The 20,169-nt window shown below is 62.6% G+C and overlaps 9 protein-coding genes across 9 annotated transcripts; 2 read left to right on the forward strand and 7 right to left on the reverse strand.

Moving 5' to 3' along the window:
• Positions 1 to 240: 240 nt before the first annotated feature.
• RHTO_06450 (translation machinery-associated protein 20) lies at positions 241 to 1,416 on the reverse strand (the record flags this gene model as incomplete). Its single annotated transcript, XM_016420111.1, has 5 exons — positions 241 to 457; positions 573 to 648; positions 707 to 804; positions 867 to 1,268; positions 1,406 to 1,416. The coding sequence occupies 5 exons, from the start codon at positions 1,414 to 1,416 to the stop codon at positions 241 to 243; spliced, it is 804 nt and encodes a 267-aa protein (XP_016269426.1).
• Positions 1,417 to 1,800: 384 nt separating this feature from the next.
• On the forward strand, positions 1,801 to 3,506 carry RHTO_06451 (uncharacterized protein; the record flags this gene model as incomplete). The annotated part of the gene is made up of 3 exons (XM_016420112.1): positions 1,801 to 3,121; positions 3,181 to 3,272; positions 3,333 to 3,506. 3 exons carry the CDS (start codon positions 1,801 to 1,803, stop codon positions 3,504 to 3,506), a joined length of 1,587 nt encoding a protein of 528 aa, XP_016269427.1.
• Positions 3,507 to 3,659: 153 nt separating this feature from the next.
• On the reverse strand, positions 3,660 to 4,771 carry RHTO_06452 (uracil phosphoribosyltransferase; the record flags this gene model as incomplete). The annotated part of the gene is made up of 6 exons (XM_016420113.1): positions 3,660 to 3,728; positions 3,800 to 3,925; positions 4,049 to 4,147; positions 4,206 to 4,288; positions 4,350 to 4,443; positions 4,607 to 4,771. The coding sequence occupies 6 exons, from the start codon at positions 4,769 to 4,771 to the stop codon at positions 3,660 to 3,662; spliced, it is 636 nt and encodes a 211-aa protein (XP_016269428.1).
• Positions 4,772 to 5,113: 342 nt separating this feature from the next.
• On the reverse strand, positions 5,114 to 8,652 carry RHTO_06453 (nuclear pore complex protein Nup93; the record flags this gene model as incomplete). The annotated part of the gene is made up of 12 exons (XM_016420114.1): positions 5,114 to 5,179; positions 5,241 to 5,492; positions 5,569 to 6,024; positions 6,080 to 6,333; positions 6,388 to 6,511; positions 6,586 to 7,098; positions 7,153 to 7,297; positions 7,379 to 7,581; positions 7,638 to 7,808; positions 7,864 to 8,091; positions 8,147 to 8,264; positions 8,474 to 8,652. The coding sequence occupies 12 exons, from the start codon at positions 8,650 to 8,652 to the stop codon at positions 5,114 to 5,116; spliced, it is 2,709 nt and encodes a 902-aa protein (XP_016269429.1).
• Positions 8,653 to 8,945: 293 nt separating this feature from the next.
• Positions 8,946 to 11,555, reverse strand: RHTO_06454 (protein of Arf GTPase activating protein family; the record flags this gene model as incomplete). Its single annotated transcript, XM_016420115.1, has 3 exons — positions 8,946 to 11,127; positions 11,184 to 11,248; positions 11,328 to 11,555. 3 exons carry the CDS (start codon positions 11,553 to 11,555, stop codon positions 8,946 to 8,948), a joined length of 2,475 nt encoding a protein of 824 aa, XP_016269430.1.
• Positions 11,556 to 12,140: 585 nt separating this feature from the next.
• Positions 12,141 to 14,196, forward strand: RHTO_06455 (cytochrome-b5 reductase; the record flags this gene model as incomplete). The annotated part of the gene is made up of 12 exons (XM_016420116.1): positions 12,141 to 12,188; positions 12,367 to 12,647; positions 12,712 to 12,751; positions 12,859 to 13,111; positions 13,174 to 13,222; positions 13,288 to 13,320; positions 13,394 to 13,417; positions 13,477 to 13,563; positions 13,623 to 13,789; positions 13,863 to 13,906; positions 14,033 to 14,101; positions 14,182 to 14,196. The coding sequence occupies 12 exons, from the start codon at positions 12,141 to 12,143 to the stop codon at positions 14,194 to 14,196; spliced, it is 1,110 nt and encodes a 369-aa protein (XP_016269431.1).
• A 265-nt stretch (positions 14,197 to 14,461) lies between these two features.
• Positions 14,462 to 15,388, reverse strand: RHTO_06456 (uncharacterized protein; the record flags this gene model as incomplete). The annotated part of the gene is made up of 1 exon (XM_016420117.1): positions 14,462 to 15,388. One exon carries the CDS (start codon positions 15,386 to 15,388, stop codon positions 14,462 to 14,464), a length of 927 nt encoding a protein of 308 aa, XP_016269432.1.
• A 312-nt stretch (positions 15,389 to 15,700) lies between these two features.
• RHTO_06457 (uncharacterized protein) lies at positions 15,701 to 18,133 on the reverse strand (the record flags this gene model as incomplete). The annotated part of the gene is made up of 11 exons (XM_016420118.1): positions 15,701 to 15,888; positions 15,993 to 16,395; positions 16,478 to 16,722; positions 16,783 to 16,818; positions 16,885 to 16,896; positions 16,978 to 16,993; positions 17,056 to 17,073; positions 17,159 to 17,296; positions 17,663 to 17,727; positions 17,813 to 17,879; positions 18,020 to 18,133. The coding sequence occupies 11 exons, from the start codon at positions 18,131 to 18,133 to the stop codon at positions 15,701 to 15,703; spliced, it is 1,302 nt and encodes a 433-aa protein (XP_016269433.1).
• A 977-nt stretch (positions 18,134 to 19,110) lies between these two features.
• On the reverse strand, positions 19,111 to 19,934 carry RHTO_06458 (endoplasmic reticulum protein; the record flags this gene model as incomplete). The annotated part of the gene is made up of 4 exons (XM_016420119.1): positions 19,111 to 19,186; positions 19,270 to 19,489; positions 19,558 to 19,573; positions 19,683 to 19,934. 4 exons carry the CDS (start codon positions 19,932 to 19,934, stop codon positions 19,111 to 19,113), a joined length of 564 nt encoding a protein of 187 aa, XP_016269434.1.
• Between the last annotated feature and the right edge of the window lie 235 nt (positions 19,935 to 20,169).

Below are 20,169 nucleotides of genomic sequence, written 5' to 3' on the forward strand. Positions count from 1 at the left end.
CCTAACCCTAACCCTAACCCTAACCCCGGCACTTCGCGGTAGCTACTTGACTTACGGCGCTGCGTGCAGCTGTCGTATGCTCTCGCCGCTGCACTGCCGGGCGACGAGTGGTCCACCATCGTCGCGAGCGAAGGACGTTCAGCAGGATCCTCACGCACTCGGCCGCATCTCCACAGTTCCATTTCGCCTGAGTCGCCGCTGTAGTCGCACACCCTGCAATACATCACCCTCTACGCCCGCCTACAGCTTCTCGATCTTCCACAAGTCGTCCCCGAGGAACGTAATGTTCTCAACGCCGATGTTCTTGTTGATCTCGCGAATCTCGTCGGTCGACATGGCGAGCAAGCCGATGGCGAGGGCGTTCTCTTTGCCGTAGGCGTGGACGGCGACGGGCTTGCCTTTGGGGATGTTGGCGGAGGAGGGGGGGAGGTAGCCGGTTGCGGAGGTCATGCCGGGGCTGTTGCAACGCAGCGGGTCAGCAATGCGACGACAGCGATTGGTTGCAGACAGAAGATCGGCGGGAATGCTCGCCAGACTCGACAGTCAAGCGAGACGAAGCCGTCGCAACGCACCACATGATGTTCGCACCCGAGAGAACGAACTTGATCGCTCCTCGGTCGACGCCTACTCGCGGGAGCATGTCGGGGACTGCGAGGGGACGATGCACGTCAGCGGAGACCATCAGGAGGAGCTCGTCCGGACGCACAGCGATGCAGGATCTTGAGGGTCGGGTAGAAGGGGCCGTCGAAATGCTGGAAGAAGAGGGGTTCGCCATGGACGGCGTAGATCGAGATGTGTTCTCGGCTGTGAACGAGAAAGCGAAGTTAGCACAGCGTCCGGAAGATAGACGAAACACCCACACGCACCACTTGATGAGCGACAGGGTCTCCTTCTTCGGCCAGATCAGGTCCAAAACCGTCAGCTCCTCGTCCGCCGCCGGTGTTGCACCCTCATCCGCCCCCGCAGCGGGCGCCTCCTCCTCGACGTCGTGCTTCTTGCTCTTCTTGCCGCCCTTTCCTCCGGGACCCGCACCCTTGCCCTTCTTCCCGCCCTTTCCCTTTTTCTTCCCCGAGTCCTCGTCGTCCTCGTCGTCACTGTGCGGCGCTGCGGGCGTTGGCTGAGCTGCGGGAGCGGCGGAGGACGAGGTCGAGGGGAAGGCAGCGGGTTGCGAGAGGAAGGGGATCTGTTCGAGGAGCTTGGCGCGGATCTGTCGCTGCGCCGACGACTTCATCGGCGCATTTCCGGCAATGTGCTCCTTCGGCGTGAAGCTGCGCGTCCCAACGAGCGGGTCCAGCGGGAATGACGGCCGACGAGTGATGAGGACGACGAGGGGAGCGGGAGCAAGGCAGACAAGGCCAGTCAGCACGGCGCCGTGTCTAGTGTACTGCTGAGAGTGTGCACGCACTTTTTGAACATGGTCTGCGCGAGTTGGCGAGGGTGTTGCGGGACAACCGTCGACCTTCGTCTGCTTCGACTCCTGCACCTCGCTCTCATCGCTTCACGCAGCTCAGACTGCTACATTCGACTGGTCAGACTGCCTATAGTACGTCTCTTAGCTGCTCGCTCAGTCGGCACGCCTCCCCACTCGCTCGCTGGCCCGCTGGACCGCCTTCTCCTCGAAGCACGGGTTCGAGGACTTTGCGCGTAGTGAACGGCCTGGGATGCCTCGGAGAACACACCGAATGGATTATCAGGGCCTCAGGACTCGACACTGACCCCCGCTCTGGCTGAACGACGATACAGCCTTCCACGACCTCGACTTTCACCTCTCCTTCCGCTCACTCGCCCTCCCCCGCCGACATGCCCCCGAAACCGAAAGGCCTGAAGGCTTCGGCCAAGCGCGCCGCTCCGACCGAGACGCCTGCTGCAGCTGGCCCCGCCCTCAATGCCGAAAAGACGATGCCGCTCGACGAAGACGCTCTCACGCTCGCCGACCTGTTCGAACTGCGCGCCAACGTCCTCGAAATCTTGTACCCCTTCCCGACTTCGCTCACGCCAGGCGACATGGACTTTGACCGCGCCGACGACGCCCGCAACCTCCTGCGCGGCATCCTCCACGGCTGCGCGGTCCTCGAGCCGTTCATCGAGGAGCACAGTGCCGGCGAGTACCGCCAGGACAACCGCGAGGGGCCGAGGTCGTTCAAGGAGGTGCGGAAGAGGCGGCAAGAAGCGGGCGACGACAAGCTCAAGGCGCTCGGACTCGAGTGGAACGGCTCGCTCACCGAGGCGCACCTTCTCTTCCTCCAAGGCTTCGCTTTGCACTACCTCGGCGCCCTCTTCGAACCCTCCGACGGCGCGCTCAAGCCTTCGGCCGTCAAGAATGCGCAGGGGACGAAGAAGCGCAAGGTGGACTTGCGCGAGCCGCAGACGCGCGAAGGCTGGCTCGAGGCGGCTCACGAGCGACTCGAGCTCCTGGTCGACGGCGTCCTCGATGCGAACGAGCTGCACGACATGTATGGCGAGGACATCGAGGAGGAGAGCTCGCGGATGACCCTCATCTCGCTCATGGAAGCTGAGTACGCGCATTGCATCGTCGACCTCGCCGACGCCCTCCTCGCCGCCGGGCGCGCCGAGGATGCCACGAAGCTGTTGTCCTCGCGCTCCTCAGAGTGGAAGTCCCGTCCTGGCTTCATCTTCCTCCTCGATCACCCGCTCGTCTCGCAAGACGACGCCGTCCTTGCCTGGCTCCGCGCGTACTCGGTGTGGGTCCCTCTCGCCGAGCGACATCCCGAGGAGGCCGGCGGCGCCGAAACCCTCGCGCGCATCATGAAGAACCTCGACCAGATTCGCGCGGTGCTCGAGCAGCCAGCGGGAGTCGAGCTGCCGGCGAAGAAGGATGGCGAGGACGACGATGAGGATGAGGAGGACGACAACGTCCGCGAGCACCCGTGGGTGTGCATGTCGGACGAGTCGAGGGAGCGCGAGCCGTTCTGGCGGTTCCTGATGGACGTCGTCGAGGCCGACTGCCTCGCGTCGCAGTTCATCCTCCTCGAGGACGCGGTCGAGGCAAAGTATCGGCCCGATGCCGGCGACGAGGCGGAGGAGGACGAGGATGCCGAGGTCACGCCGCTTCCGCTCGACGCGGACGAGGTCAAGCAGGCGAAGGAGGCGAGTGAGAAGGGTGTGTTCCCGAGCGCGCTTTGGCTCCAACACCTCGCTGACGTCTTCACTACCTTGCAGCCCTCGAAGCGCTCCGCAAGACGATCGCGACCCTCGCTTCCCTTCCATCCGCACTCGCTCACCCGTCTGCCAAGCTCGCGCAGTACCGCAAGGTTCGTCTCACTTTCTCCGGCGGTTGCTTTCTCGTAAACTGACGCTCTTCGGTCTGGCAGCTCGAAGAAGTCTTGCTCGTCTCGTCGGCGCTGATCAACCCGGACGAGAAGGACGCTCTTCGCGCGAACGAGGAGGAGGTCGCGAAGGTGCGGAAGGAGGGCGGCTTGGAGGAGGTCGATGGCGAAGATGGTGATGAGGCAGACGGTGGCGAGGCGAAGGGCGAGGAGGCGTAGCTTGAGCTTGGAAGGAACGCTTGACACGGACTTGTGTCTGGTTGGCGCAAAGAGCTTGGTCGCTACTCTGGAGGAGTGCACTTCTCGTATGCTCGTGAAGGACAATGCAGAGAGAATGTTACAGCAAAGACTCGTCTATGATGCACGGCTAGGCTACTTGGTGTTGAAGAGGCGGTCGCCCGTGTCGCCGACGCCTGGCCGGACGTAGCCATCTTCCGTGAGCTGGAGGATCGACCCGCCGGATCAGCATCGCCCGAGCGAGAAGTGACGGAGAGAAGGGCAAGCCGACTTACGACCTCGTCTACCGCGCAAGTAAAGATCTGCAGTCCTGGATACGCCTCGGCGACCTTTTCCAGCCCAGGCTTGGATCCGAGGATCGAAAGGAGCTTGATTTGCGAGATGTCGAGGCCCCAGTCGAGCTGTGAGGCGGAAGATGAGCAGGTGGAAAGGCGAAGAGGGGAAGGGGGGAAAAGGGGGTCAGTCCGTATCCTCGAGCGCCGTCCCCGGCAGGAACGCCCACACTTGCGAGTTCAAACACTCACCAAGATGGAGATGGCCGCGATGGCCGTGCCGCCAGTCGCGACAAGCGGGTCGAGAAGGTACAGAGTGTCGACAGTAGGCTGAGGCGGGAGTTTCTGGTACTGCGGGCCGCGAACTCCGTCAGCAGACGAATAGTGCACTGAGAGAGGTGACACGCACGTATTCGACGGGCTGCAGGGAGACCTTTTCGCGGAAGAGGCCGAGGTAGAAGACGGATGCGTCGGGGAAGAGGTCGAGCATGGCTGTGCGAGGGCGCCTCCATCGTCAGCAGCCGCTTCAGGAGAGAGCTCTGAGCTGACTCACGATCAGTCATGCCGATTCCTGCGCGAAGGATGGGCGACAAGCCGATTTTGGGCGCGATAGCCTTGCCGGTGTAGCTGTCGATAGGACTTTGGAGCTGTGCGAGCATTCTGGTCAGCACATGAACTGAAGAACGACACCCAGGCACCGTCAGGCCTCGAAGGCGAAGGCAGCGACATCCAAGTCTCCTTGAAGTGCATGTGGGGTGTCGAGGCGAGCGAAGGAGGATCACACCCGATACAAGCGAGACGCCCACTCACTCCTTGCACATCCTTCAACGGCAGATCCCGCGTCGCCTCGATGCCCAACACGGTCGTGATCTCTTTGATGAGGGCTCGGAAGCGGTGCGATGAGGTCTGCGAGTTGCGCAGCTCGGAGATCTTGCTCTGAACGATGGGGTGCGAGACGAGAGTGACGTTGGACATTATCGCGGGAGTTTGAGTGTGCTAGTGAGGCCTTAGAAGCGGTGTGAAGGCGAAGAGACGAGGTCGGAGGTGTCGAGGTGGGGTTGAAGTTGAGCGAGACGGCGACGACGCGGGAGGGCCGGACAGAGCTTGAGCAGTGAGGCAGACGAGTGTACGGTGCAGCTGAGAAGAGCGCGGAAGCACACAGCGAGTGGAAGCGTGAACGAGCGAGTTGTCCGAGTGAGAGCGGCCGAGTTGGCGACGACGGCTCACCCGCTCCCGCCAGCGACGGCCGACTATCGTCTGCAGAGCCTCACACGGCGATAGTAGTGCGATAGGCATCGTTGCAGAACGCGGCGGAGCTCAGTGGAGGAAGGTGTCGAGCCGCATGAGCTGGCTGTACGTCTCCGCGGTCAACCGGTACCGCAGCTGTTTCCGAGCAGTGCAAGGTCAGCGTAGAGCATACAGCGAGAGTCACAAGAGAACGCACCATGCCGGCAAACATCATGAGGCTGCGCGCCTTGGCCCGCAACTCTTGCATCTTTTGCTGCCGCGACTGGTCGCCGCCGAACGGGCTGTCCTTGAGCTGCTGGTGGAGCTTGTACAGGATCGACATCGTCGCGACGAGGACGACGTCGAGGTTGCGGACGATCGCGTCGTCGACCGAGTTGAGATCCTCAGCGGCGCGGATGAGGTGCACCAGGTCCGAGTGCAGCGGGATGAGGTTCGTCGACTCGATGGTCTGCGGACGGCCGAGGTGGGTTGCATGTCAGCATTTGCGAGGCGCACGAACTGGCAAGCACAGGCGCGGCACGCACCTGCAACGCCTGCTCGAGCTTGCCCTGCTCGTACATGCCCATCGCCTCCTTCAACCGCATCAACACCTCGCACGTCTCCCTCCTCCGCCTCGAGACCTTTCCTCCCATGCCCGCACTACGATCATAGTGCTCGAGGATGCTCCGTGCAACCTGCGCGACATCCTCCTGGCCAGCTGCCATCCCAACCGTCCCCTTGCTCGCATCCGCAAAGAAACCTCCGCGACTCTGCCTCGCGCCGTTCTCAGGCACAGACGGCTTCGAGAGCGAGTTGCCGAGCTCGACGTTCAGGACGGCGATGACGGCGTCGTACTCTTCGGCGAGGTTGTAGAGGAGGATCGCCTCGCTGAAACGCAGCTCGAGGTCGGCGCGCTCGGCGGCGGACTTGACGATGCCAAAGAGGTAGGCGCGAGAGTCGGCGAGGTGAAGGAGCTTGAGGTCACGCTCGATCTGGCCGGGCTGCGTGTAAGGCGGGTCAGCGAGTAGTCAAGCGATCAGACGCAGCTGGACTCACCACCTTGGTCCCGTCGTTCCGCACGTCTCCAAGCAGCTGGCTGTACTGCCTCGTCTCCATGACGAGCTCGCGGACGTAGTCGTGCGCGAGAGCGACCTGGTCTTCACCTCGCGGCGATGGCAGGTCGGCGTTGAGGCAGATCAGGTAGAGGTACTGAAGCGCTTCGGCGGCATCGGAGTGCGCGAAAAGGCGAGTGTAGCGGTGGATGAGGCGGGCGAAGGAGATGGAGGGGGTGTCGGTGTTGCCGTCGACGACTGCGGGAGGAAAGGTCAGCGGAAGTCTCGGGCGGAAGAGTATCCCGCACTCACGCAGCTCGACGTCCGCAGCCTTCGACCTCGGCGAGACACGCAACAAGCCGTAGTACGCGAGGGCGACCGCAAAGTGGACGGCGTCGGCCTGATACTGCGAGTGTTGCTGGAGGAACGCGATGGCCTGTGGAACAGACGATCCGCGACCAGTCAGCCAGCCATACCGCGACAGCCGACATAGCACATCGCCGGACGCACCCGCTCGAACTGCCCACTGAGGAGGAGGACCTGGAAGTAGAGGAGCGGCCTCGTTCCCTTCGGGTCAAAGTGCTGCTCGCCAAACTTGCGCAAGACGGCCGCCAAGTCGCGCAGGCCATACTTCTCGTGCGGAGCCTCGCCCTGTCCCTCGGTCTCGCGGACGAGGCTGAGCTGGAACCAGAGCCAGTCCTCGGTGGTCTGCGTGACGCCGGGGACGTTGCGACGGTTGATCTCGACGCGGCCGATGAGCTTGTACAGCGCGTGCTTGTATGGGTCGGACGTGTCGGTGAGGTAGCGGATGCGCTGGTTGTACTCGGCGAGGAAGCGGTCGCGGAGGAGTTTCGGGAGGCGCCGGTCGGGCGAGTCGAGCCACGCCTTGAAGTACGGGACGAAGCTCTTCTCAAGCTTCTGGATCGCCGACTCGTTCTCGGTGGCGAACGTGAGGGCCTCCTTGGCGTGTCCGCTGCGGAGGAGGTAGTAAATGCGAGCCCAGACAGGCGTGTTGTTGGCGATCTGCGCGGCGGGTTCGTCAGCCGAGTGTATCGCACGCGCCTGGACAGAACGCACCTCGAGCGCCTGGTTCGACCACTGCCCGTTTTTGGAGTACTTGACGTTGAGGAAAGCGCGAATCTTGTTCTGGATGGACGGGTCACCGCCGAGAGCCGCTTCAGTCGGTCGCGAGGCGAGCGTCTTTTCGACGTAGGCGAGGAATCTGTGCGACGGATACACCTTCGCGATCAGCGCACTGCTTCTCAAGAGCAGAGGCAGCCGAATCGTAAGGACTGGGACGCACTGCTCTTCGAGGTACTCTCTCGCACCGTCTCCGATCATCCTCCTGACCTGTACCGCATCCTGACTCTCCTGATCGGCAAGCAAGTACGCCTTGGCATACTGACGCTCCTGCAGCGCCGTCCGCTGGAACTCGCCATTGAGGACGTCGCGTTCTTGGACGAGGTGCGAAAGGAGGCGCCATGTTTCGGTCGCCTGGGCGGAGCGCTGTGCGAGGAGAAGTCAGCGAAGCTCTGCAAAAGCGAACAGAGAGCAAGCCGCACCGAGTCGCTCGCGGACGTGCCGATGCTCGCCTCTCCGAGCGCCGAGACGAGACCGAACGCGTAACCCTCCTTGCGGAATTCGTTGAGGCGGCGGATGACTCGGTCGTAGCGCATCATCTTGGAGTGCATCTGAAGCGAGCCGGAAGTCGCAGGAAGAGGGGTCATGGGGGACTGTGCGAGGGATGTCAGCGACATCGCAGGAAAACCGAACGACAGCAGGACTCACGCCACGCTCGAAGCCGCTCGCACCGCTTCCACCGCGCCGAGGGGTCTCCGTACTCGGTCCCGCCGCAGGCTGGTGTCGGCCCAGCTCCTCAAACAGCTTCTCCTTCTGCTTCTCCCAGTCGCGGCGCATCTTGACATCAAGGTTGCGGTAAAAGTCCGAGGTGGTCGCGCGGCGGCCTTCTTCGATGGCGGAAATGATCGCTTGCTCGTGCGTGTGCCGGATGTATCCCTGCAGGATAGCCGGGTGAGCGCGCGATGGAAGGAGGACGAGGCAGGAAGCGCACCTCGACGTCCGTGTCGCTCAGGGGGACGAGCGGCTCAAAGGTGCCGGCGACATTGACGGTGTTGATGTTGGACGAGAGCTGCTCGGCATTGACTCCGCCTGAAGCGAGCAAGTAGGCTCTGCAGGAGGGGATGAGGACAGGGTGAGTTCAGTGGACAGGGTGACCGCTCGTGCTGGGTTGTCCGCATCACCAAGCCTCTCGAGCCGAGTGTCCTGATGACCCCTGCCCACTGCACTGCTCCGCAAGCCGCCCTCGCCCACATCCGCCTCGTCCAACTTGATCCTGATGAGGCCAACTGCTCCTCGACGAACAAGAGGCGAGACTCACGCGTTGCCCGTCTGGCGCGCCTCCTTGAGACTGCGTCCAGCGATCCTGCGCGACTGGCTCTCGATCTGGTCGAGCCCGAGCTGGATGGCGGGGAGGTCGACGCCTGGCTGTGCGGAGGACGACGCGAGCGAGGTCTGCAGTCGCTGGGACTGCTCGAGCAGCGATGCGAGGGTCGCCATGGCTCTCGGCGAGTGTGTTTGGCGCGGATGGAGCGAGAGCAGCGAGAGTGACGATGTTGACCTTGGACAGGCGACGAGGAGGAGAGGGTCAACTTGCAAGGTCTCTCTGTTCGCTCGCTTTACGACGAGCTTCTGCACTGCAGATGTGTCCAGTGCCAACAGCGAGTCTGCGACGGAAAGTGTGCAGTCGCCGCGTCGGATGACGTCTCTCGCCGAACAAACGACAATCAACCTCCTCGTCGAATAATATACGAGTTCCCGAGCGCCACCGTCTACTCCTTCACACTCCAGTGCTACTGCTGCCACCCCGCCTGCCCGCCATTCGCCTGCCCAAACGCCAGGAACGGGTTTCCTCCGGGTGGTCTGACTCCTCCTCCCTGGAAGCCCGTCAGCTGCGGCTGCAAACCCATCTGCATCTGTGGCGGCATATTTTGTTGTTGAGGAGTCGGGAAGTAGCCGGTCTGCTGAGGCCGCATGGGTTGCTGAGTCGGGTTGAAGCCGGTCAATTGAGGCTGGAGGAACGGGTTTGGCCGCATTTGCTGTTGCTGCTGAGGCGGAGGGGGTTGCGAAGGCGATAGCGCAGCGTTGAGCGAGGAAGAGAAAGTCGAGAACGGGTTCGTCGTCGGAGGCTGAGGTGTTCGAGCGGGCGAAGGGGTAAAGTCGAACGGCGCCGGCGAGACGCTCCGCCCGTCTCCCGTTGCACCATTCGTCCCGAGGAGTGAACCGTTCGCCGCATTCCCACCGGACTCCTTCGCCAGTTCAAGCCCAAACCTCGAACTCGGTACGAAACCCGTCCGTTGCGGTTGAAGCGGTGCAGGCGCCGGTGCATTGAGTGCCGGACTCGGCGCACCGCTTCCACCGCCAAAATCGCGCGCGAGTTCTTGACCGAACGCGGAAGAGGGTACGAAGCCTGTTCGTTGTGGCTGGAGGGGTTGGGGCGTGTCGAACGGTCCGGGAGAGGCGAAGCGCGACGAGCCGGCTGTCGCGTTTGGCACGGTAAGTGAGGCGGAGGGAGGGAAGGGAGATGACTCGCGAGCGAGTTGTTGGCCGAAGGAGGAGGACGGGACGAAGCCGGTCAATTGCGGTCGAAGGGGAGCGGGAGCAGGAGGGTTCGGTTGGATCGATGGAGACGGCGTCGGCGCGTTGCCGAAGGACGGCGCCTGGAGGTGTAACGTTGAAGGTTGAGGCGCGGAGGAGAAGCTGGACCCGCCGAGCAAGTCGAGATCCGCCCAGATATCGTTCATCGTCTTCGCCGTCTGGCCTTGCTGAGGAGGTTGCTGTAGCGGCGGCTGCTGAGGAGGCGCTTGCTGCTGCTGAGGCGGTTGAGGCGGCTGGGGCGATGGTGCAGACGAAGGAGGTTGAGGGGAAGGCGAGTAGGCGTTTCTCGCGAAGAGGTGCGCATGGAAGGGATTCGTCCGAGCCTGCGGTTGCGCGAGTTGCAGCTGCGAGTACTGCTGCTGAGGTTGCGAGAAAGGCGGTTGATGCGACTGTTGCGGCTGCGACGGAGCTGGTGGCTGGAACAGTTGCTGGAAAGCGTCGATACCGGTGCCTGTCTGCTGTGGCTGAAGAGCCTGTGCCTGCTGCTGTCGCTGCTGATGCAGGTATCCCTTCGCCGAGCCGGTGTACTGCGGCTGCAGCGGCGCGACAGGCGGCGGGTTCCCTCCCTGCGCTGCCTGACCCTGCCCAGATGGTCCGCCATACGGGACGGCCCACATCCCCTGCTGCTGCCCCGTCCCAGGATACGGGATGTATCCACCGCCTTGAGGAGCGGGAACAGCTGCCATCCCCACCTGCGCGCCCCTCATGCCCAACGCTCCCAAACTCGCAAGCGGGACATCTTCTTCGTCCTCCCCGTCTGCGCCGGGCGGAGGGGACGTCAAGGCGGCCCAATCGACGAGAATCTCGTCGTTGCCGCCTGGTCGGAATCGGAGGATGCCCTTTCGAGGAGGGTGGGCGGAGGCGGAGCGGGCGCGAGGTCGGAGGGAAGGGCGTGGGGGAGAAGTGTGAGGTTCGACATCGTCTTCGTCGTCAGAATCGGGTGGAGAAGGGATGAAGGTTGGAGGAGCTTCGGGGAAGCGGACGGATTTTGCGCGAGGTGTTGGGGCGGCGATGGGAGCGGGAGCAGAGGCGGCGACGTGCGAGAGAGGCGGTCGAGGGGGAAGGGTAGGACCGGGAGAGAAAGGCTGCGAGGAAGACGTGCTGGCGGCGGGAGGACCGAAGGCGGAGGAAAAGTCGTCGAAGGCGGAGGAGGCAGGTTGAGCTGGTCGACGCGGTAGTGGAGGTACCGGATCTGCCGCGGTCGAAGGCGAGGTGAAGGAGGAACCAGGCGCAGCTGGTCGCGGTGGAGCGGTCGATCCGTTCGAGTATCCGTTCGCCGATGATGCAGGTGCAGCGAAAGTCCGGTACTCGTATTTGTTCCGGATGAACCGCTCAAGCTGCGAGTTTCGCTCGTCGCCCGAGTCTTGCGGAGGCGGCCTGGCGGAAAGGACTCGATAAACAATCGAAGGCAAAGCAGGGAACGCGAAACTCACGGATGCCGCCGCTCGTCTGGGTTGAGCATGCTGTTCACCTTGACATTGCCGAGCTTGCGCATGTTCTGGAGGAAGCGATGCTTGTAGTGAGTCATCGGCCACACTGAAGGGGGCGGCCAGCCACGGCAGAAAGCTCCCACACACCTCGACCTGCTCTTTCGTCCACTTGTCGAGCGTGACGCTCTTGACCTTTGTGACATGGCTCCCAATCTTGCGATGCATCGACGCACATTGAACGCAGAGAAAGACGCCCTGGTCCCACGACGCCCAGCGCGGATTGCGAGCTTTGCAGTCGGCGCATTCGTCGTTTCCGGGCTCTTTGAGGAGGAGCTGGAGCTGGCGCTGGTATCGGTCGGTCGCCGTTTTTGACATCGCGTCCGTCGTCTTCTGCTGATGCTAGAGGGACGACTGGCTGCTCCAGCGAGCGGGAAAGCGAGGGTCAGCGTGGTGCTCCGCAACGAGAAGAGGAGGTGTCGGTGGTGAGGCGGCAAGAGTGGTGTCGCTGGGCGTCCGTAGCATACTACGTCGCATACTTGAGCCTTCCAAAGTCTGTCCACGCCCGTCCAACGCACAAGAAGCGCGAGACGACGCCCCGAGGACCGTCCGCACGAGCTGGAAGAACGACATCCTGTCGGATAGACTTGCGACTCACCCAATGTCCCTAAACAGTCTCAAACTCTTCTCCAATCCCGCGAGCGAGGCCGGCCCGCGAGAGTGAGCTGGATCGGAACCCGTGTTCGGCGAGAGGACGGCGTGGACGGCGGTGGTCGCGTTTCGAGCCGGGAGAACGGTGGAGCCGAGTCTAGAAAGCCGTACAAGCACACTCAAGGTACAACCAGTCAAGCAGGACGAGCGGACAGCGTTGTCGTCGCTCGCTTCGATGACGAGAGATGAGGACGACTCTCTTCCGCTCCACCACTCGCTCGCTTTCCTGCTAGAGCTCGCTTGATTGCTAGGATGTTCTCACGTCTCGCTGCCAACACCCTCAGGGGCACCCGGACTGCCGTGCGTCCTTTCTCGCTCGTCGCGCGACCTTCTCCTCCCCGAACTGACCCTTTGGCCCCGTCACTTCTCGACCACGCCTCCTGCTGCATGGTTCTCATGCTTGATCCGATGCCATGACTCCCGCCTTCATACCCGCCTTTCCGCCGCCCTCCCGGACTGCGCTGTCGCCATTCTGCAGCTCCCCTCCTCCACCCGCTCGTACGCATCCTCGGCCGCACCCTCGTCGTCCGTCTCGCACCTCGCGCCCTACATCCTCGGCGCAGGTCTCGTCGGCGGCGGCGTCTACTACTACACCCAGAACCCCACCCTCCGCGCCGACGAGCAGGCCAAGGCCGGAACCGCGCGCGGAGGTGCGCTCGGTGCTGGATCGGGAGGCGCGCAGATCCAGGGAACAGAGGCGACCAAGGAGGGCGGCGTCAAGGTCAAGGGCGAGTCGGCGCTCTCGCCCGACGAGTTCAGGTGCGGCCGCGAACACTGCTTTTTGACTTGGACTCGATCTCACGCTCCGCATTCAACCACACAGGAGCTTCAAGATTGTCGAGGTTATCCCCTACAACCACAACGTGCGTCGCGAGCTCGCCGTCTCTACAGCTGACATCTCGTCAGGACTTGCCCCGGCAAGATGCCCTCTCTTGTCGAATCGGCGGCTCACTTGTGCACACTTTTACAGACCAGCCGCTTCGTCTTCGCCCTCCCCGAAGGCACCTCCTCCGGCCTGACCGTCGCCTCCGCTCTCGTCTGCAAAGCCGCGAAGGAAGGCGAGGGCCTCAACGACAAGGGCAAGCCCGTCATCCGTCCCTACACGCCCGTCACCGCGCCCGACGTCACCGACAAGCTCGAGTTGTTGATCAAGCACTACAAGGGCGGCGCGTTCACCGAGTACTTGTGGAAGCTCAAGCCGGGAGACTCGATCTCGATGAAGGGTGCGTTCGCCACGTTCGCTTGGTGGCCCGTTGATGTGCGAGCTGACATTGTGCTTGTACAGGCCCGATCCCCAAGCACCCGTGGAAGCCGAACCAGTACGAGTCGGTCGCGTGCGTTCAGCTGTTTCCGCCGCGCTCTCTCGTTCTCTCGTCTCGCTGACCCGTTCGCCTCGCAGCATGATCGCCGGTGGATCTGGTATCACGCCCATGTGCGCAGATGTTGTGCTCACTCGAACCAGAACGTCTCGCTGACACCGGTTCATTCCGCTCGCTCGTTTCCAGGTGGCAGGTTCTCCAGGCGATTGAGTGCGTAGGCGTCGCTCCTTCCACTGGCTGTGCAAGTGCTCACGCTCCTCTCCCTGCAGCGCCAACCCCGAGGACAAGACCAAGGCGACGCTCATCTTCTCAAACGTGACCGAGGAGGACATCCTTCTCCGCAAGGAGTTCGAGGAGTGCGTCCCCTTCACTTCCTCTCCCTCCGCCTCTTCTGCGCTAATCCATGCACGCACAGCCTCGCCGCCAAGAAGCCCGACCAGTTCAAGGTCGTCTTTACGCTCGACCAGCCGCCGAAGAACTGGAACGGCCCGACGGGCTACGTCTCGGACAAGGTCATCACCGACGCGCTCAAGGAGTTTGGGACGACGCCCGACAAGGGCGAGAAGGTCAAGATCTTTGTCTGTGCGTTCCGCGTCCTTCTTGGCGACGATGGTGTCCGAGGCTGATCAACCGGTTGTTCTTCTCGTGCTTGTAGGCGGCCCTCCTGGTCAGGTCAAGGCTGTTTCGGGACCCAAGAAGGTGCGCTCTTTTCCCTGCGCCGCTTGCCTCACTTGAGAACGGCGGGGACTGACGATTCTCTCCCCGTGTCTCCCGTCTTCATCCTCGCCGCCGATCTCGCCTGCGCCTCCGCTTCCGCCTCCGCAGAGCATGAAGGAGCAGGGCCCGCTCGACGAGAACAGCGTCCTCAAGAAGCTCGGCTACTCGGCGGAGCAGGTGCGTCCCTCTCCCTCCTCGCGCTCGACTTTCGTTCATTCGGGCGGAGGTGAAGCTGACGCTATGGGGCTGGCGAACAGGTCTTCCGCTTCTAGACTGTCTATACGTAGAGCGAGCTGAAACGCAGCACAAAGTCATTGTCCTTGCGTAAGCCGTCCTCCGTCCTCGAACGCTGCTTTGCGCTTTCGGTCTCTCTCAGTCGTGCCTCTCGTCGGGCTAGCTTCTTAGTAGGTGCTCCTGGCGTAAGACAAGCACCGGTTGCTGGGCACGCATTCGCTCGAGGATGAACTCGCTTTGCCCTTGCACCGTCTCACTGAGTTCGAATCAAGTTTCTTAAGCGCATCCATGTTGCAACGGGAGTTACTGCTGGTAAGGGGTGAGGTCGAAGGCTTGTTTCCTACCGTCAGGGTACCAGACACCGTTCTCAGGGAGGGAGCCATCGCAAGGGCGTCTTCCTGAGGGTTTGCGTGGACCGAACCAGGAGTCTTCCTTCATCACAATCAGAGTCGAAAGACGAGGCAGAGAACGGAACGCCTTGCGGAAAAGCCAGCGCGTATTCGCATCCTGGAATCCAAGTCGCAGAGTACATTCGGGCATCACCAACGTCTCCAGATTCCGAAGCAACGGAAAGAATGGAGGAGACAAGCCGTGAATGCCACGGCAAACGCAATAGCACTTCCACGAGACGAAATGGAGTTGTTTGACTTGACTTGCGAGGTCTTCGCGTATCTGGAGAGTCTGGAGAGGGTGCGGGCTGACAAGGTTGTTGTAGGGCGTTACCGACTCTGCCGTTATCACGATATCGCGGTACATGACTGGTTGTGCGAGACGACAGAACTCGCGGGACGCCAGACAAACGTTGGCGAGCGTACCGTACGGTGTAGGCGTGAGCGGGAACGGCTTTTCCAGGGGCGGTTTTGTCGCACGAATGCGCTCGACATCGCTGCTGAAGGGAACCTCAACGACCAGCTCGATGATTTGGAGGAGAAGTTCAGGCGGAAGTCGCGGAGTGCGGGATGAGGAGGAGGTTGACGGGGTTGGCGGCGCGTCTGATGCGAGGGAGATGTCTCGACAGGCGACTTCGTTCCACAGTTCCAGGTCGTTCTCGTGGTCGTGCGGAGCGCTCGAGGCAGGGTGCGACGTCTCCGCGACTGTCGCTCGAGCTGCGGTCGTCGGTGGCTGGGACGTCGTGTCTGCGTCGTGCGAGGGTCTCGGAGCTTGTACGTCGTGTGCAGCGATGCAGAAGAAGGCGCCAACAACGTGTACGAGCGAGCGGATCCACAGCATCGTGCGAACAAGTGAGAGGGCGGATGCGAAGAGGCAACGCAGGTGAAGCGTTCTTCTCGCTGACTCGCCCAAGCCGCTCCTTGCTCCCAACGAGTACTGGTAGTCAGCTTGCAAGCCGGCGAGCTGTACAAGCCAGAACAGCCGCCGTCGTCGACGCTCTCCTCGACCCGGTGACCTTCTCAACCCGATTCGAACAAAAGCGTTGCAAAGCTACACAACCATTAACAGAAGCGAGTCCAGCCCGCCTCCGTCATCAACAAGCGGTACAAAACGAGCGAACGAAAGCGAGAGAGTGTGACGGAAAAGGGAGGATCAAGCGCGCTGCTGAGCCTGGAGGAGGGCCTCGAGGCGCCTCTCGAGCTTGTACTTGCTGTCGCGGGCGCGGTTGGTGTGACGGCGCTGTGAGAAGGCGTTCGGGTGGGCGTCAGGAAGGGCAGAGCGGGCCGCGAGCGAGGCGGTCGAGGTGGCCGAAGACGACGAGGTAGAGGAGGCGTTCGAGCCTGCGCGCGTGGCAAGACGACAGGTCAGCGGACGTCACTCAGCATACAGCTCAACTCGTTCCAAAGCTGAGCGATTCGGGCGATGTGTTGAGAGCGATCCTCACCGTTCCTGCCTCCACCGTTGCGTCCGTTCCTACCTCCAAACCCACCGAAACGACCCTGACCCTGCTGACCGGCCGCACTCGTCGTCGTCACCTGCGCCTGACCCTGTCCGACGTTCGCAGCAGGCGAAGTTGTCGTCGTGCTCGAAGAGGAGGAGGAGGCGGCGACCTGCGCTTGTCCTTGTCCGACATTGTTCGCAGCGGCGGTCGTGGCCGCCTGAGCCTGCTGGACTTGCACTCGGCCTTGCCCGGCGTTGTTGTTGCCGGTGTTGGCGACGGAGGTGGTCGCCTGCGCCTGAGCCTGTCCTTGAGCTTGCCCAGCGTTGTTGCCGTTGGCGTTGCCGTTCGAGCCGCCGTTCGCGTTCGCAGCGCTCGCGTTGGCGGCGTTGGCGTTGTCGGCGACCGTCTGTAGGGCGGCCGTAGTTGGGGATCAGTCATCACGCTCGGAAGAAAGCTCGACCGATCCAGGGGAAGCACGCCCGACTCACAAAGTACACCGCATCGTCCAGACTCCCATGCTGCGCGACGCCGACCAAAGCAGGCTGGTGATTGGCCGCCGAGTTGATCGAGCTCAGCTTGTACGTTCCGGCGGGCAAGCCGCCCGTGACGGTCGCTGAGAGGATGCCGTTCTGCGCGGGGCTGTTGAGGCCTTTGAAGAAGGCGAACTGGGTCGGGTCGCTCACGGTCGTCGTGGTGAGCGAGTCGATCGGCTCGATGACGACGTGCGAGTGGCCTGCGAGCGGGAGTGGGTGAGCTCGAAGCTGGAGGAGGAGAGATTGTCGGCGAGGCTCACCGATGATGACGCCGTTCTGGTCGACATTCTGCGGGGCTGTGCGGCGGAGGAGCGATCGAATTCAGCGCCGATTCGAGCGAAGAGGGAACGGACGGGACGAACCGGCGAAGTAGTCTGCAAGGAGCGGGTAGATGGTTTAGAGAGACGGTCAGCGTCGTTCGCAGCCGCTCCTTCGCGCAGCGTGGCCGCACTCACTCTGCTGCGCGTTGACCTGCAAGCAGGAGCCGAGGAAATGGTCAGCTCCGACACCGCCCGAGAGCGAGTAGGACGCACGAAGTTGCCGGTGACGAGCTGCGTCGCGGCCCGCAAAATTCAGTCAGCTCCCTCGCTCTCCGCATCAAGTGAGGGAGCTCGAGGTCCACGATGGACAACGCACATTGTTGATCGCCATCTGCACCTCAAAGTCCTGGTTGGCGGGGAGGGTGTCCAAGTTTTTCGGGTTGACAAACTTGCAGGACGGCATCTTGGTTTGCGCGGCGATGATGCCCATCGGGACGGCGTTGCACGAGCCGGTCTGCGCGAGGGAAAGTGAGAGGACCACGGAAGGAAGGGGAGGGACGAAGGCGAAGTCAGCGGGATGATGGCGGAGGCGCTCGCGAAGTGTGCGAGAGAGGAGGACGCACCTTGACTGCGCAGGTCGACGCGAAGCGAGCGCAAAGACGGACAGGCGAACCAGTCAGCGAAGGAGACGAGGGAACGGGAACCGCCCCGCGCCATTCCCTCGGCGTGTGGAGCGTGAGTAGACATGAGTGAAGACAACGCGGACGCACCCTGGTTCCCGTTCGTGAGGGGCTGCATAACGCGTCCCCACGCGTTCAGCAAGTAGCGAAGGTCAGTGCAGAGCTTCGCCTGGACTCGCTCGCTCGTGAACGAAACGCACCAAATCAGTCCTCAGCAAGCAGGCATTGATGAAGTTGTTGACGCTCGTGGCGCTCGCGACGACACCTGCGCGCGTAGGACACAACCTCACGGCTCAGCTCGCTTCGCGGAGCACGAGAGGCGAGACGGAGAGATGAGCGCGAGGACGCACCTGCTTCGCTGCCGGCCCCGGTCGTACCGTCTTGCGCGAGTCCCTTGGCGATCTGGCTCGGGTCGAGCTGTGAACGTGTGAGAGAATTGCGCAAAGACAAGTCAGCCGTCCGAAGCTGGAGACGTGCTGTGATCCTCCTCGCTCCGACCGTCGTCGCAGCGGAGGGGGAAAAGCACGAGTTCCAGGTAAGGAACGAGCCGAACGCACGAAGAGGTTCTTCTGAGGGTCGCCGGTGTCGACGATCCCCTTGGGCAAGCCAGACGTCGAGTTGGTCTGCTGCGACCCGGTGCCGGCGGGGTTGGTCGTGCCTGTGCTCACCATCCACTCTCTTTGTCAGTGCAGGTCCCAGCGAACTATCTCCGAGCCAACGCGAAGCCGCGCGAGCCCGAAGGACGGAGCGGGACGTGCAGAGAGACGAGCAAGGGGACGCACCCTGCCCCTGCCCGCCCTTGTTTCCCGGGTCCAACTTCCCATCAAGTTGCTGGCGCACGCCAGGGAACCTGCCTCCTCCGCGCTGACGCTTGAGGAGCGCGAAGGGATCTGCGCGCGCGAGGGAGCGAGGGAGCGGGTCAGTTTCGTTCGACCGACTGGGGAGCGGGCGAGGCGGCTCGGAGTAGACTATAGAGTCGTTGCGAGTTAGAAGTGAGGTCATCCGAGGCCGTCCGAGCCGTCCCTCGTCCATCAAGCGAGGAAAGGCGAAAGGTACTCACCTCCTCCTCCTCCTCCGTCGACAGCGACCGCGGAGCCAGCCGCGACGAGCGCAAACGAGAAAAGCGAGAGAACGAGAGTCGCGGGGCGCATCTTGTCACAACCTTGTGGCGGGAGCGAGCGAGCGAGCGAGCGAGTTGAGAGCGAGGGGTCGGTGCGCCGCTACAACTTGCCTTCCGTGTGAATCGCGCGGGTGTAAAGTGCTCAGTGAGTCAGTGCGAGTCAGAAGCGAGGGCTGCCAGAGCCGTGCGCGGTGAGTGAGGGAGGAAAGTGAGTGGAAGGAGGGAGAGAGAGGAAGGCGGCCGTTGGAGGGGGTCTGTTCGCCCAACGGACGACGAAAAGGGCGCTTGTAACGGGCTGGCAGGGGCGAGTGGGTGTGTAGGAGTGTAATACGGGTGCGCACGAGGCGCAGCGAGGCGAATCGAGCGAGGAGCGAGCGAGCAAGGAGCAGGACAAGCGACGAAGCGAGAGCAGCCTTCACCCGCTCGCACAACCCGGTCCCTGGCCTGCGCGACACATGCAGATGTAGAACGAGACGCCCTACAGTACATTCACGACCAAGCGAGACGGGCGAACGGGAAGAGGGGGGTTCAGTCGTCGCCGTGCGGGTTGGACTCCTTCTCGCGCTTCTCCCAGTCGAGCCACGAGCCTTGGTAGTTGCGGAGGCTGTGGGAGCGCAGATCGACGAATCAGTACTCCGCGCCGAGAGCACGCCAGAGTAGAGAGAGGGACGCTCGACGCGAACTCACTACTTGTACCCCTTGTGCTTTGCCAAATCCAACGCCGTCTGGGCCCTCGCGCCCGCCCTGCAATAGAACACGATCGGCTGACTCTTGCCCGGCTTGCGCCACCCAAACTCTTTGACAAAGTCGCCTTCGTCGAGCGACATGGCTTTCTCAAAGACGGAGAGGGGGAGGTTGACGGAGGAGGGGATCGAGCCGAGTGCGACTTCCGAGGGTTCGCGGACGTCTGTGGGTGTGCGTACGAGTTAGTTCTGAGATGTCCTGCTTGGCTGGATCGGTGGGAGGGCAACTCACCGACGATGAGGACGTCCTGCGCGCGACAAGGAACAACCGCACCGCGTCAGCTCAACATCCCAACACTTAGTTTCCTCCTCCTTTCATCCGTTCCAACAGCGAGAGCAAGAACGTGCGCAACTCACATCGCTAGGCATCTGCGTGACAGGCTTCAACTCGTCATACGTCACCTTCTCCCCATTCCTCCAGCGCGGGTCCCTCGCAGCGCTGTTACTGGGCGCATGCGTGTCCCTCGAGATGTGGGTGGTGGAGAAGGGGCGCGCTGGGAGGGTCGAGAGGGAGGGGAGGTGGGTCGGGCGTGGGACGGAGGGGAGGAGCGGGGAGCGGTGGACGAGGGTGAGGGAGAGGCGGCGTGCGATGGGGCGGGTGGCGAACATCGTTTGGGTTGCTTTGGGTGTTGGACTGTTCGAGTTTTGGAGAGCGAGGAAGCAACGAGAGCGTGAGCAAGGCCAAGTCGATCCTGCTCTCGGCAAGAGAACGAGGCGAGGGCGGGTTTACTCAGCACACCCTCGCTGGGGGCTGTAGAGCGGGCGACAATGAGTAATGCACGAGTGAACGGGCGGCTATGGGCAGGTAGGTGTGCGCGCAGAGCGGGTGTTCTCGACTTGCGAT

Source organism: Rhodotorula toruloides (assembly GCF_000320785.1).
Source record: "Rhodotorula toruloides NP11 unplaced genomic scaffold Scaffold41, whole genome shotgun sequence".
NCBI classification, from domain to species: domain Eukaryota; kingdom Fungi; phylum Basidiomycota; class Microbotryomycetes; order Sporidiobolales; family Sporidiobolaceae; genus Rhodotorula; species Rhodotorula toruloides.